At 39.6% G+C, this 13961-nt stretch overlaps 1 protein-coding gene across 3 annotated transcripts in view; it reads right to left on the bottom strand.

Annotated features, from left to right (window-relative positions):
- Window positions 1–13961, bottom strand: part of bltp3b (bridge-like lipid transfer protein family member 3B) — a 44897-nt gene that overhangs the window by 5136 nt on the left and 25800 nt on the right. For 2 of the 3 annotated variants that reach the window (XR_007896107.1, XM_051687942.1), the window contains exons 15-18: window positions 12959–13107; window positions 12440–12591; window positions 7460–7610; window positions 7334–7372 (exon numbers count right to left, since the gene is read on the bottom strand). Coding sequence is in view for 2 of the 3 variants with exons in the window: in XM_051687942.1 (XP_051543902.1) it covers window positions 7334–7372; window positions 7460–7610; window positions 12440–12591; window positions 12959–13107 (491 nt within the window). In the remaining variant the exon portion in view is untranslated. The remainder of the gene's footprint in view (window positions 1–7333; window positions 7373–7459; window positions 7611–12439; window positions 12592–12958; window positions 13108–13961) is intronic. The other variant, XM_051687943.1, reaches the window with a different exon arrangement.

Here is a 13961-nt window from a genome sequence, read left to right as displayed (position 1 = left end):
ATTGGCATAGAAAAAAATTATTAAGATATTAATAACTACAGTCTTGACCAACACAAAATAGGTATTGTTTTAAAGCTTAGGAGCTTTACTTTACAAAGCATGAAGCCATTATGACCAAGTGCCTTGAAATTTTAAGACAAACCAGAAGTGTTCTGTTTTGATAATTTACTAAAAATTTTGCATTGCACATATTATTGTAATCGGTAAAAACATCAAACTGATGAAATAGCCTGAGGTTACGTGACGCCATGCAAGAAGCAGACGTGTGAGCGACGAGCTCTGCGCACTTTGCTAAATTTTTAATTATTTTTATGTTATAATCTGGTGAAATTTGATACACCCAGTTACACATTTGCTCTTTGAGGCAAAACATGGCAAAGAAGTCAAAATCCTCGGGCTCTGGAGACATTAAAAGACACTTACGTGTTCAAGATGAAAGCCCCGACAGGCCTACAGACCGGGGACTCGATTTGGATGGCGCGGCGGGAGAGGAGATCCAGCGTCAGTTGTCCAACATGTCGGTGATGCTGACAAAGGTTCTTGCTGACTTGGAGGATCTCACTGTAATACGTCGATCGATTATGGCGATGGAAATAAAATTCTCTGAGTTAGTTACAAGAGTGACTGATGTTGAGAGATGAACCGATTGTCTGGAGAGGGAATTAACCGCTAATCCGCCCGTGACCAAAGTTGATTTGGAACATCTCCTTGAAAAGCTTAAAGATCTTGAGAATAGAAGCCACAGGAATAAAGTTTGAATTGTTGGAATTCCTGAGCATGAGGAGGGCAGAGATATGGTGAAATTCCTAGACGAGCTTTTCCCGAGTCTGCTCGACATAACAGGCCACAAGCTGGAAATCGAGCGAGCTCACAGAGTCCCAGCTCGCAGATCTGCTGAGAAAGACAGGCCCCGATCGATTCTGGCCAAATTTCTGAGATCATCCGTACTTACTCTGGCTTTTGAGGAAGCTGGGTGTCATTTTGGTTTCTTTTTTCTTTTGCGTTGGCTCCACCGAGCGGCTGGAGTTTGTTTTGTGAATAACACTTTTCCTTAAAGAAACTTTTGCATTGATGGAAGATTACTTTTGCATTGAAGTTCCTGGCCAGTTTGAGAGTGGACACTACAAATGACCGCAAAATAGCTACGTGCTCACATAAAGGATGTCTTTTATAAAGTTGACGGATTGAGTACGTCATGGTGTATACTTTTATGCGGCCTCCAAGTGAATTGACTCGACCATCCGGGGAACCGGGATGCCGGTTTTGTTTCTTTTTGTATTGGTTCCGCCTAGCGGCTGGAGCTTGTTCTATTGAATAACACTCCTTTGGAACAGCTGTGGATTAATCTGTTCGTTCTTCGTGCTTATTCCTCCTGTTGGCTGGAGTTTGAGTATTTTTACGGAAGACTGGAAGGATTATGTCATCCGCTGAATTCATAACAGCCGGCTCTCTGAATATTCGTTTGTCTGTCCGAGGAACCTGAACGGTTTTATTTCAGCTGGAATTTGTTTTGTGGAAGATCACACCTTTGAGACAGTTCTGTGAATGAATCTACACATTCTTTGTGTTCATTTTTCCTATTGGCTGGGGTTTATTTTACAAAGTATTTTCTGTTATGTAATTTTGCCTCACAAGTCACAAATTTGTGAGGCAAAATTGAGCAATCTGATGGCAAATTTGTCGTGGGGGCTCATGGGCATTCATGGACCTTTTGAGTTTAGAGTGATTGTCGCTGGTTGGCACTGTCATGCGCGAGGTTAATGCGCACGTTTTTCTTTTTTCTGTTTGTTTTGTTCGGGGGGAAGTTCGGGGTTTGATTGTTGCAGTAATGGGGAATGTGGTCTGTATAATTTTGTTTTTGACACACAATTTATTTTTTCTACTATATCAAAATGTAAAATGTTAATATGAGTGGATTGTCTCTCTCCACATGGAATGTGAATGGGTTGGGGCACCCCATAAAAAGAAGGAAGGTTATTACTTTTCTTAAGCGTAAGAAATATGATATAGTGTTTCTTCAAGAAACACATCTTTCCCCGCAGGAAGCTGAAAAATGTGGGAAGGTATGTGGTGGACATGTTTTCTTTAGTGCTGGCTCAAGTAAGAGCAGGGAAGTCATTATACTGATAAGTAAACATCTACAATTCAAATGTCTCAAACAGATTAAAGATAAATTAGGAAGAGTCATTATTGTTTTAGCTGAAATTCAGGGGCAAAGGTTGATTTTGGCTAATATTTACGCACCTAACGCTGATGATCAGGGCTTTTTTATAGATCTTGAAGTGATGTTGCAAGCCACTGGCACCCCTCATGATATAATTTTGGGAGGAGACTTTAATCTTTTAATGGACTCAGTCCTTGATCATAGTGAAGCAAAAGTGTGTAAGCCCCCTAGAGCAACATTGACGCTTCACAGGATGTGTAAAAATTTTGGTCTTACGGATATTTGGAGACTTTTGAACACATTTGGTAGGGACTATACATTTTCTCATCAGTCCATAAGATTTACTCTAAAATAGATTTTCTTTTAAATATCCAAATCCCTCATTTCATCTGTTGTTGATTGCTCAATTGGAAATAACTTAGTCTCAGATCATGCCCTGGTGAGTTTAGAGATAAATAAATAGATCATATAGTTGGCACCTTAATGTGTCCCTTTTGCAAAATCCTGATTTCCAACAAATGCTAAAGGCTGAAATCATTGTCTATATGGAGACCAACTGGTCCTCAGTATCCTCTGTGGCGTGGCTTGGGAGGCACTTAAGGCAGTTCTTAGGGGTCGGATCATACAGTATGCCTCATTCACCAAAAAATCCAAAGCACGAGAACTCGTGGAGTTGGAAGGAAATATTAAAAGTGCCGAGGCAGAGCTGAAGCACCGTATGTCATCTGATGGCCTCAGATAATTGACCCGATTGAAACATAGATATAATACTATTTTGTCGTGGAAATTGGAGTTTTGGTTATTCAGGGCAAAACAGTCATACTTTGAGTCGGGGGACAAAGCAGAAAAACGTTTGGCTAGATATATAAAGCAGAGAGAGTCTTTTTCTGCCATTCCCTCAGTGAAATCTGCTGGTGGTGAAATATTTACCTCGGCCATTGATATTAATAATGCTTTTAAAAAATTCTACTTTGATCTTTATAGTTCAACGTCTTCGTCTACTGATGAAGATATTAGGAACTTTGTGGAACCATTAGATCTCCCTAAACTGACGACTGAGCAAAAAAATTCTCTTGATTCTGAGATAACCTTGGAGGAGATTGATGAGATAATTAAGGCCCTGCCTATAGGCAAGGCTCCGGAGCCTGATGGCTTTGCCGAAAATGAGATTTTTCAAATCTTATGCTACAGAACTGGCTCCACTTTTGTTAGAAGTTTATATGGAATCATTAAAGAATGGAAAGCTCCCGCCAACCATGACACAAGCCCGGATCAGTCTGATTCTTAAAAAGGACAAAGATTCAAGCGAGTGTAAAAGTTACCGTCCAATTTCCCTGATACAGTTAGATGTAAAAATGTTGTCAAAAATTCTGGCTAATTGATTAAGTTATGACATCACTTATACATATAGATCAGGTGGGGTTTATTCGAGGCTGTAGCTCTTCTGATAATATTAGGCGTCTCATCAATATCATGTGGTCAGTAGCGAATGATCAGACTCCAGTCGCTGCCATCTCACTTGACGCGAAAAGGCGTTTGATATGGTAGAATGGGATTATCTTCTTAAGATTTTGGAAATGTTTGGGTTCGGGAATACTTTTAAGCTACTTTATAGACACCCTGTAGTGGCGGTACAAACAAACGGATTAATTTCAGATTTTTTTTTACTCTGGATAGGGGCACCCGGCAGGGTTGCCCTCTTTCCCCATTATTGTTCTGTCTTGCCCTGGAACCATTAGCAGCCGCAATAAGAAAGGAGGATGATTTTCCAGGGGTGATTGCGGGAGGCATGGCGCATAAGCCTCTGCTTTACGCAGATGATATTTTATTATTCGTCTCCGACCCTACTAGATCTATGCCTTGCCTCCACAGAATTATTAATTCCTTTTCCAAGTTTTCAGGATACAAAGTCAATTGGTCTAAATCCGAAGCTTTGGCTTTGACAGTGTACTGTCCAGTAACAACTTTTCAGCCGGGTGCCTTCCAGTGGCCCAAACAGAGAATTAAGTATTTGGGAATTTTATTCCCAGCAAATTTGTCTGATTTAGTCAGAGTTCATTTTGATCCCTTAATAAAAAGGTTTTCGAATGATGTGGACAGGTGGGCTTAATTACATTTATCGATGATTGGGAAGGTTAATGTTATTAAAATGAATTGTATTCCAAAATTCAACTACCTGCTACAGTCTCTCCCTGTAGATGTCCCCCTCTGTTATTTCAAGCAATCTGATAGCATAGCAAAGTCCTTCATTTGGAATGGTAAGCGTCCCAGGTTAAATTTCAATAAGTTACATAGGCCGATTGATAATGGTTGGTTAGGCCTACCCAAGATTTTGTTTTATTATTATGCATTTGGTCTTAGATATTTGGCTCATTGGTCGCTTCCACCTGAGAGAGCCTCTCCCTGGTTTTGTATTGAACAGGAAGTTCTTGCCCCTATCTCGCCACTGCAAAGCCTTTCGATCAAACTAGCCGAAGAGGTTAAGTCGCACCCCGTTATTTTGTATTTGCGCTCGATATGGACAAAAGTGTCCAGAGTGTTTAATTTGGATATTTATTTAAACGTAGCTTCGAGCATATGGCTGAACCCTAAACTATGCATTAATAAGTCCCCTTTCTGTTGGTCAGATTGGATTGTGAGGGGGGTTAATGCACTCGATGACCTATATGATTGTGGAGCATTGAGACCTTTTGAAAATTTGGTTCAACATTTTGGCATTCCCAGATCTCAGTTTTATAAGTATTTAGAGCTTCGCCACCTACTCTGCACTGTTTTTGGGAGTAGCATACACCCCCCTAAAGCGGTGGATACTCTGAGAGTGGTGACTGCTGCTTTTGGGAAGGGTCATGAGGCATCAGTGTATTACTCCCTGCTAATTCAGAGTCTGGGGGACGGAACTTTGAATTCTCTCAAAAGATTATGGGAGAAAGATCTAAACTTGACATTGGGGGAGGGGGTGTGGGCTAGGATCCTAAAAAACGTCAAGTCTGCATCTAGAGATGCAAGGGTGTGTCTGATGCAATTTAAGATTTTGCATCAATTTTTTTGGACCCCCTCTAGATTGTAAATCTAGAGCTATTTAGCCTTTTTGGAAGGCTCTCGGGGAGGGGCAGTGGAGAGAGACTAGTGTTTTTTTTTAATTTTATGTTTCTAAACATTTTCTGCTGTTTTATTGTCTATATGTGTGGCTTTGTCAGTTGGCTTTTGAACACTGGAGTGCTCGTTTGTGTCGGGTGGGTGTGGGGGGGTTAATGTTCGGGGGGAAAAGTTGTGATTTCATGTGGTTTGATTCTGCATTTTCTGTCTATTTGATTTGCTGCATGGAATCAATAAAATTTGTTAATAACAAAAAAACAACAAAACAAAACACTGATCAAATAGCCTTGTGTCTCATCTTGTTGGAAATCTCTCAAAGAGTAGAATACAACCAGCCTTGTTTTACTCACAGACAAAAATTTAGTGAGTAATATCTAAGTACATGTCTTTGACATACATGTTATATGTTTGCTTATATGCCGTGTTTTTACTTATAACTTAACGAAAAATAAACAAAACATAAAATATCACATACCATTACTTATAACTACGATTATCTTTAAAATGAGCCCACACACAATGTAATCAGATGCATAGATCAGTCGATAATCCAAACGAAGCACAATGTGCACACAGCACATAATGTGCAATCTGGCTAAAAACATGTTAGCTTTCCTGGAACCAATGACTTCATCGGAAATTATGTAGTATGTTGTCCAGCATCATGGAACGCTAAACCAGTCATATTAGGATTCAGATTGCTGCAGCCAGAGGTGGAAGTCATCCAAATATGAGCAGAGAGGATTGTTCACTCTAATTACATATGGCCAGCAGGAGATGGCACCAAGTACATGACACAGACTCAATGATGGCTCAAATGACACAGAATGGTACTGAATGAGATCTTGTTACTCATGCCTGCATGCTTTGGAGAGAAAGCATACCTTTAGCCATTGTTTTATTTGCATGTGTAATTTGTTATTATGTACAATTATTATGTTTTACTTGTTTGGAGAGGCTTCTGGACACTTGGAGACTTTTTTGGACACTAGGATAAATAATCTTTGTAATGCTACAACTTTTTATTGTTTTGTCGTATCAACACAAAATTTTACCCAGTTACAGGTGACATGATTGGGAATTTTTTTTGAAGCTACCTTATTTACACCCTGAGATATATAATGTCAAATTAGAAAAAAATATAATAAATAATTTTTGGCTCAAGTTTTTTTGTGATTTTTCAGCAGTTTCTTAGGCTGAAAGTCTCATAATTTATCATAATCTATATTATTAAACAATTTGAAAGGTTTTATTTAAAATTATACCAAACAACTGACTCTCTTTGGGTTTTTTGTAGAGTTATAAGCCTTTCATTTTAGGCAGCCACTGAAACAGAAAATCTTTAAAACACCTTAAAGGGTTAGCTTAAAGTGTTAAGAATTTAACTTTTTGAATAATAAGTTGAAATAAGAACAATTTTGAACAATTAAGAACCACATACTTTTGAAATGTTATAAAGTGTATATCTGTTTTATTAAAAAATAAATAAATAAATAATATTAATAGGCTATAATAGTAATATAATATAAATAATACTATTTTTTTTATAAAATTTTTTATTTTTACCTGATTTATCCTTTAATTCTGGGCGAGAATATAAAACCAAAAAAAAAAAAAAAAAAAATCTGATTCAGTGAAGAGAACCTGAGGGCGGAAAAGCCTAGAAATTAATCCTCTGAGAGGAAAGAGCCAGTACAGGGCTCTGACACAGGCCAGACACACAAGTGTGTGTTTGAAGTCTTCTGAAGCAGCAGCAGCAGAACCCAGTGGGCTGTGATAGCTGAGAAACATCAATGCAAAACAAGAGCAGCTAAAGGTAGGGAAAGAGAACTAGGAGCAGTGGGGGAGAAAAATGCTCCATTGCAGTGAATACACACCATGACAAAACTCACAAACCTAGCACAGCTTCCAAAAATTCATTCATAATGTTAGAAATGTTATTCATTATTAAAACTATGTGATCAAACCACAAGCTTAAACATAGTGATCACACAACAACTCAGACTCATGCAAACTCACAGCATCTGCACTCACAAACATGCGCACAAACATATTATACCACACATGGATTACCTTCATCACTCTGAGTGACTGATGCTGAGGACACTAAACCTGAAGAAATGCACACAGTGAGTTTTTATCAGGTGTAACAGCGACACACACACACATAAACACATACAAGCATCAATTAAGTCTTACCCAGGCTGCGGTTGCTAAGATACTGCCGCAAACTGACGTTGCCGAGCTGATTGGGCCGGATGCGTCCCACCTCCAGAGCTACTGCTGTGTCATCACCCTTCAGATCCAGAGAGCAACAGACCGAGTGAACCTTCAAAACCAGAACCGAAATCTGCAAACACACAATACACAAATTATATAGATTAGCAAATATAGACTGATCATTATTCAATCATGTGCATGTGTGCAAATGTGCATCTATCTATATTTAACAGTTCCTTTTTCTTTCTTTTTTTTAACATAAGGACTAGTGAAAGACAGATGTATCCACCACTTTGATATTATCGGCCAATAAATGTGACCCATTGGCCGAACAACAGAAGTGGTCATTCTAGTGTCTAGTTCCAAATATGTGAACAATTTGCCAGTGTGAGATATATTCAGGACAGTTGCTAGATCTGTCACTTGCCCGAACGGGCCAGTGCTGCATTTACAATGTTAGTGCAAGCAGACAACAAGTGTGAGAGCACAAACATTACACGGTGCAAACACAGTCTTCTAACCGAGCACTCAGAGACGAGCGAGCGTGATTATATTTAGTTTGCAAAGTGGCGCAAGTGCACAATATATTGAACGCGTGTGCGCACAAGAATGTGCAGACACAGAGTGCGCTCTCCTAGAACTGTCCTCAGTCTTTTTCAAGTGTCTTAGCAGCAGTAATTATCAATGTGTAGAAAACAGCAGGGGGAAAACCCCCCACTTCATATATTTCAGAGCGGGATTGCACGTCTTGCGCAACATTTTAAGTATCCCCGCACATTCCATGTTCACAGTGCGTGAAATTACCACATTTTTAACGTTTTAACATGTTGGTGAAAATTAGTAATCCACTCATAGGAACACAAGAAATCAATTGTTTCTTTCTATTGGACTGTAAATCTCTGTCTCTCCGTGCATCTCTCTCATTATCTCTCTCTGTGCAGCGTAGACGGAGGTTAACGTACATGCGCTCTTAGTGGGACAGAATGCTAGAATTGTTCCCAGCAGAGGCGCAAAAACCACATATTCAAGGTATGCAATGCATAGGGGCGCCAGCGGCTCACTAAAGGTGGTGCAATCGCTCAACGCTTATAATGGATGACACTCCCCACTCGGAAATGTGTAGTTGTGCCCCTGGTTACCAGACTTCCCACAGTGAAAAATCTAATTAATTTGCCTTTAGAGATGAAGTGCGGAACGGTAATCTTAGTTAAACCCTGGTTTTACACGTGGCTGAGAATCACGAGCTCAGTATCCAAAATGTAAGTATACATTTAATTAGGTAATATTTCAAAATGTAAACATTAATTCGACATGATAATGGCATTTGAAATGAAAAGAGGCAAAATCACTCTAGTTATTATTATTTTCAGAACTGTTCAGCTGCAGGTGAAGATGACTATTTAAAACAGCCTACTTTATATCATCCTCATGACATACCTGTTACATGTCTCATTTCTGGACTGTACAGGTACTTTCTTTCTATGCTTTGTGTATCAGTAAGTGTTGGTCATGTTTGGGTTGTCTAATTTCATGTTTTTATCCACATTCTTAATTCACAGATGAGGTCTAATACATACTGTAGGATATATTACACGTCAAAACTGATTTAGTAGCATGGTCTCTTCTCTTAGAGATTCATATGTTTATTACATTCATCCAATAATCAAATCTTTAACTCAAGTGACTAAATCTTTGATCCTGGTCATGAAAACATTACACAGGGCTCAAAAGTTGACAGACTGACTAAATGGGTGACTGAAAACCCATAATTTGCTCCACTGAACTCTTCACTTAAAAACGCATGTGTAAATGGCAGGACGGCTGAGGTTAATGTGATGAATTAATGAATTTATATCTGTAGAGCGCTTATATGGGGTTACATAAGACATAAATCTTGTAAATTATAAATGTGATACAATTTGGGGGGAATAATCCATCTTAAAAATGTAATATTGATATAAAATATATTTAGCTTCGGACAAAACATTTTTTTTTAAATTTGGTAAAAACAGCTATTTTTCATTTTTGTGTTGGGGACAATGAAAATTTTGGCAGGGCAAGTAAAAATCTGAAGCACTGGGCCAGTAGAAAAAAGCCCTGTAGTGCAACAATTTTCAACATTGTAATAGTATTTCCTGAATTTGAAGGCTTTTTTTTTTATTTATTTTTTAAGATCAAAATGTTTGAGTCATAGAAATGACAAAAGAAAAACAAAACATATATACAATGAATCAACATTTAACTCCCACTACTACCCCTCCCCCTCCCCAATCAACAACCCCACCCGACCCCCTACGAACATCCTCGTGGTCTCACATAAGTACACACACACAGAAAAAAATGTATACAATAAAATAAAATAAAAAATATATAATAATCATACACATCTCAAACTACGCCTCTCTCTCCATAGTCCCTACCCGAGAGTCCCCCAAAAATGTCAAATAACTGCCCCATTTCCCATCAAATGAATCCCAGGTCCCCAGCCTTCTACACGACACCTCCTCGAAAGCTGCCACCCTGCCCATCTCCTCACACCACTCACGAAATGAGGGGGCTCCAGCTGACTTCCATCCTCTAAGGATAACCTGTCTGCCCACCATAACACCGGCCAGGATCCAATTCTTCATGTACTTATCTCCTACATCAATGACCGCCCCGTCACCCAAAATACAGAGCCTGGAGCAAAAGGAGATCCGATTACCCAATATGTCGGCCATAAAATTCTGGACCCTCAACCAGAACTACTGTATCTTACGACACCCCCAAAAAACATGGGTGGTGTCTCCATCTTCTAAATGGCATCGCCAGCAGGTGGCTGTGTCCTTATGACCAAGCCTATACAATTTAGAAGGGGTCCAATAAAATCTATGTAGAATCTTAAATTGCATAAGGTGCACCCTTGCATCTCTAGATGCAGACTTGACATTTTTAAGAATCCTAGCCCAAACTCCCTCCTCCAAAAACAAATTTAAATCTTCCTCCCATAATCTTTTGAGGGAATTTAAAGCTCCGTCCCCCAGACTCTGAATTAGCAGGGAGTAATACACTGATGCCTCATGACCTTTTCCAAAAGCAGTAATCACCACTTCCAGAGTATCTGCCGCTCTAGGGGGGTATGTGCTACTCCCAAAAACAGTGCAGAGTAAGTGGCTCGATTTCCAGCTTGTGGCCTGTTATGTCGAGCAGAATCGGGAAAAGCTCCTCTAGGAATTTCACCATATTTCTGCCCTCCTCATGCTCAGGAATTCCAACAATTCGAATGTTATTCCTGCGGCTTCTATTCTCAAGCTCTTCAAGCTTTTCAAGAACACGTTCCAAATCAGCTTTGGTCGCGGGCGGATTAGCGGCTAATTCCCTCTCTGATAACTCCAAATAATCGATTCGTTTTTCAACATCTGTCACTCTTGTGACTAGCTCAGAGAATTTTTTTTCCCATCACCGTAATCGATCGACGTATTACAGCGAGATCCTCCAAGTCCGCAAGTACCTTCGTCAACATCACCGACACGTTGGACAGTTGACGCTGGATTCCTTCTCCCGCCGCGCCATCCAAATCGAGTCCCCGGTCCACAGGCCTGTCTGTGCTTTCAACTTGAACCCGTAAGTGTCTTTTAATGTCTCCAGAGCCCAAGGATTTTGACTTCTTTGCCATGTTTACCTCAAACAGTAATTGTGTAACTGGGTGTATCGAATTTCACCGGATTATATCATGAAAATAATAAAAAAAATTAGCAAAGTGCACAGAGCTGTCTCTCACACGTTTGCCCTTCGCATGGCGTCACCCGACTCGCATTTGGAAGCTTTGATTATAAATGGTCTTATACATTGTCAATTCACCAACGTGTATTATGTATAATAATTGTATCATAAAAATGTTTATCCCTTTTCTCATGTACATTTCTTAAACACAGGCAGATGTATGCGACAGGTCCTTGCATAATTTAGGGTCACGCCACATGACAAATTATTTTTTTGCAGTTTGCTAGAATAAGGGGCCGACATAGTTTACCCACTGACACATTTTACCCCACTCTCCCCATCATCATTTTAGTCCTGAACTGAAAAACACTTAAATATGAGTGACAATGCTGAACATGAACTGAATAAGCAGTCAGATTAAACCTCAGGGTTAAAGGAATAGTTTACCCAAAAAGGAAAATTCTCTCATTATTCACTTACCCTGATACCATCCCAGATGTGTATGACTTTCTTCTGCAGAACACAAATGAAGATTTTAAGAAGAAGACAGAGCTCTATCAGGTCCTTATAATGTAAGTAAACGGGTGCCAGCACTTTGATGGTCCAAAAGTCATATTTAGGCAGCATAAAAGTAATCCATGCGACTCCAGTCGATCAATGAATGACTTCTGAAGCGAATCGATACATTTATGTTTTTAAAATGTTATTCATTTTAAATCAGCGCTTCCATCCAGGGCTCTGATGCAGTTTGAAATGGTCAAACTCTCGCGTGACATTCGTTCTTCTGTTGTAAATAAGCGCCGCTTCCGAATTCTCGGGTGAACACGCCGATGCGTTTACATCACGCTTCATGTCAGCTGCTGGCAGGAAGCGCTTTTTAAAAGATAATAACTTTTTAATTATCTATTTATCTTTTACACAAATGTATCGATTTGCTTCAGAAATCATTCACTGATCATCTGAAGTCACGTGGATTACTTTATTGCTGCCTAAATGTGACTTTTGGACCATCAAAGTGCTGGCACCCATGTACTGCTATTATAAGGAACTGATCTGATCTCTATCTTCTTCTAAAAATCTTCATTTGTGTTCTGCTGAAGAAAGACAGTCAAACACATCTGGGATGGCATCAGGGTAAGTGAATAATGAGATGATTGTAATTTTTGGGTGAACTATTCCTTTAAGATTGCTGATCCATTCATTCTAGTGAACAGAAGTTGAAAAGAAAGAGACAAAGGTGAAGAGAGAGTTTATTACGAGGTCTTTTGTGGGCTCGTCGATGCTCTGGGAAGCAGCGCTGATGGCATCAGGTGACTGGGCCTCATCTGCTTCCTGAGCAAGAGTCACAGCGGCCCTTTCTGTGGAATTCGGTTCATTTAGAGCCTTAAAACCAGAGATCGACACATCATCTACAACAAAACACACAAATATACATGTTATTGCTTTGAATATAACATTTGACAACAGCACACAAAAAAACTCCAAACAAAAACCCATATTAGATTCATAAGATTTTTTTTATTTTTCGTCAGTTTTTCAATCAAAAACAAGCTGAAACAAATCTGTGCTGCACCTTAAAACTGTGCTTAAGATTTGAGCAAATCTTAATGAATTTCCAGCTGTGAAGAAATACTGTGTACAGTGATAGAGCTCCATTATTGGAACAAAAAAAGAAACGCACAGACTGATGGCTGTTGCAATACTGCTCTCTTGTGGTCAATAACAATCACTAAAACTACAACATGGTGTTCCTGTGTGTCTGAATGTAGTGTGTACCTCTCTCCAGCAGGCTGTAGGTGTCACAGTCTTCCAGTGAGTAGCTGTCTATAGAGAGGTCATCCAGAGACTGTAGTGAGGGGCTTTTCTTCATGTTCTTATAGGACACTGAGAAACTTGACTGAGACTTGCCCTGCATCAACCGACCACTGCAGAATGCATGAAAAAACAGCAGGAAACAGAGTGTAAGAGTGATTGAGCATGTCAGTACTGATATTCACTATAAAATAGCATAGCACTATAAAAAGTCTTGACATTTTGCTAGGTGCAAAACTGGTGCAATTTATTCATTATTGGTGCAATTAAGCACTGCAAGTGCATTACACAAGACTAAATGTCCCAAAAACACAAAAAAACAACAACATTCAGTTCTGCATGTGTGTACAGTTCAACACACAACACAACTTGGGCCAAGCTGGCATGAAATGATCACAATCACAACACCACAATGTAGTCCACTAACATCTCACGAACGCACAGATGGGAACAGAGTCCTACAGAGGGAGTCTTACATGTTAGACATGGAATATAAGGAGGTAGACCTGCTGTGCGTGGAGGTTAAGAGGTCAGAGACCACTGATAAACTGCCTTTCCTTCAGAAGAGAGAGTGAGACAAACACACACCCAGAAGTCACATTCAGAACAAAGAGGAAACAGAAGAGTTTGCGTATTGGGTTTTACTCCCAAATTCACGCACACAAACATGCGCTCACATTCACAAAGCACCAGTCTAATTGCAATATCCTAGTTATCATTTTGCATGGATTTCAGTCATATTTACAAAACAGAGCTTCAAAAATCACTCAATCCAGCTACGAAGACCACATCCTCTTTAACACCCATTTGTGGAAGTTGCCTTGAAATGTGCCTGACAAGTCGACAAGGCCCTAACTCTAACTTTATTGAGCTGATCAGCCTATCAGTCACAAATTGGGGAACCTTGCTTATATTGCACATTTTTACATGGACCCTGTCCCAAATGGGACACTTGATGTGAACTTGC

The sequence above is a fragment of the Myxocyprinus asiaticus genome, chromosome 45 (genome assembly GCF_019703515.2).
Source record: "Myxocyprinus asiaticus isolate MX2 ecotype Aquarium Trade chromosome 45, UBuf_Myxa_2, whole genome shotgun sequence".
Taxonomy (NCBI): Eukaryota; Metazoa; Chordata; class Actinopteri; order Cypriniformes; family Catostomidae; genus Myxocyprinus; species Myxocyprinus asiaticus.
Note: the sequence above shows the minus strand (reverse complement) of the source record. Positions and strands in the feature narration are given on the sequence as shown.